Source organism: Lycium ferocissimum, chromosome 3 (assembly GCF_029784015.1).
Source record: "Lycium ferocissimum isolate CSIRO_LF1 chromosome 3, AGI_CSIRO_Lferr_CH_V1, whole genome shotgun sequence".
Taxonomy (NCBI): domain Eukaryota; kingdom Viridiplantae; phylum Streptophyta; class Magnoliopsida; order Solanales; family Solanaceae; genus Lycium; species Lycium ferocissimum.
This window is the reverse complement of record NC_081344.1, coordinates 14,478,526-14,480,530: the sequence shown is the minus strand read 5'-3', so window position 1 is coordinate 14,480,530 and position 2,005 is coordinate 14,478,526. Positions and strand designations below refer to the sequence as shown.

At 34.2% G+C, this 2,005-nt stretch overlaps 1 protein-coding gene across 1 annotated transcript; it reads right to left on the bottom strand.

Moving 5' to 3' along the window:
- LOC132049806 (non-specific lipid-transfer protein 2-like) lies at nucleotides 1–1,248 on the bottom strand. Its single transcript, XM_059440740.1, has 2 exons — nucleotides 805–1,248; nucleotides 1–230 (listed from the first exon to the last, which is right to left on the bottom strand). The coding sequence occupies exons 1-2, from the start codon at nucleotides 1,137–1,139 to the stop codon at nucleotides 221–223; spliced, it is 345 nt and encodes a 114-aa protein (XP_059296723.1). The 5' UTR covers nucleotides 1,140–1,248; the 3' UTR covers nucleotides 1–220.
- Nucleotides 1,249–2,005: the final 757 nt, after the last annotated feature.

Sequence of the window (2,005 nt, the reverse complement as noted above, 5' to 3'; positions counted from 1 at the left end):
TAGACATTGAAATAAAGAGGATAGTAGTATGTATTATGAAAGATCGGATTGTGATACAATCAAACGCCGAAGTTTCATTACAAGACTCTGACTATGACTCCAAAAGACACAAAAGAAAAATAGATCCATAAGCAGGACCAAACTCGATCCATTTTATTCAACTCCTCATGATGCGCTAGCTACTTTCAGATTGTTCAGTGAAAATGATCTTTCATCAACCTTACTGGACCCTGCATTGTCACATCAAACCACCATTAACCAAGTAAATTGCTGGCTATATACGTAGAATAATCTTCTCACTTATCAGCCAATTTATGTTAAGAAAAAATAATATAGCAAGCATTATCATATGAAGTTTCTAATTTACTACTGTTAGTGTAACTGCTTTATTCAATTTACTTTAATTGATAGTAGGGGTGTTTACATCCTTCTGTAACATGTTAGACGACAATATTTGTAGTAGAAATCATTCATTCTGTCACAAAATAGTACTATGTTATTACACTTTCAAGTGACTTAACACTTCCAGCAATAACAGAAAGTTTAAGGATGACAAAACAGAGTTTTATGTTATAGTAACTAAGAAAGATTACTCTATATATTAAAATGTTTTTAAATTATCAGTGCAATTTAATCAGTTATAACTAAGAAAGATTACTTTATTTTTCTGGTACTATATAGGCTTGACATAGATCGTGTTTTTGTACTAAGATCAATTAAATCTCATCGTATAAAAACACTTTACATTTGTAAATGTATAGGAGATAACCTCAAGTAAAGGAAGAAAGTAAAAAATTAACGTACTTGGAGCAGTCAGTGGAGGGACTGATCTTGTAAGGAATGTTAACGCCACAAGCACCAGGGAGACCAGCAGCTTTGCCAGCATCAATGCCCTTAATAGCATTAGCAGCTGATTTCAGGCAAGTGCATGCTGTCTTGCGGTCCGCTGGGGTCTTGGCAGCACCCAACAGACCTTTAACTCCGCCACAACAGCCTCCAAGAGGGCCGCGACCCTGTAGATAAGGGAGGCAGGGTGCCAAGCCAGACTGAACCTGGCCGCAAGTCATTGCCTCTGCATGAGGTGCAACCACCACCATCCACAAAACCACAAAACATGCAATCTTTCCAACCATTTCCATTCTTAATAAAGAAAATTAGAGAAGATGAAACAAATGAGGAAAGTATGAGGAAGTAGTGAATTGGAGGATATTACAAATGTATTTGCTCAAGTGTTGGGTGCAAAAGCTAGTGAGACCTTAGGCTATTTATAGAGGGAAAGCAGGAACAAAATAATTAATGGCCGGCCAATGGAGGAGTGAGAGAATTAGTTGGTGGTTGAGGTTAAATTCTATAATGCTTTTCGAGGGTATGCATATGTGTAAGTAGGGAGGTGCATTATTTGGCTATAAAGTCAATTTTAGTCAATACGTGTAGGACTTTTCAAGTACCACGTTAGGATTTGTTAAGACTATGATCCCAGCACCGAAAGCTTTTACTATTCTTTTATGTTCTTCTCTTTATCTAGTTAATTAATTTTGGTAGCCTACTTTTTAAATTATCTACCTCTGTTTAATTTTATGTGGTTTAGTTCCATTAAGATATATTTAAAATTATAAAGAAAAATTTAAAAATTATTATTTTTAAATTAAAGATGTGTATAACATGTCAAAAGTATTCACTGAATCTTCTGACATTAAAAACAAGGGCATCCAGTTAGAAGAAATGCCATTAAGGGTTAAATGAAAATGTTGAAATTAAAAACTTACTCATATGAACACATAATATTCTTGTTCTAACTAATTTTTTTAAAAAGGAGTAAGAGACAAATTAAAATGTGAGTACTATAATATAGTGCATGGTGTAAATTAATAAATCTGTTTCACTCTCACTTTCTTACATGAATTGTATGTTTTTATTGCTGTTATGTTATTATCCTCGAGGATGTTGTACAACCTAGAATTGGTACTTGAAAGTTGAAACACTCAATCACCTGAGTCTTGAATGC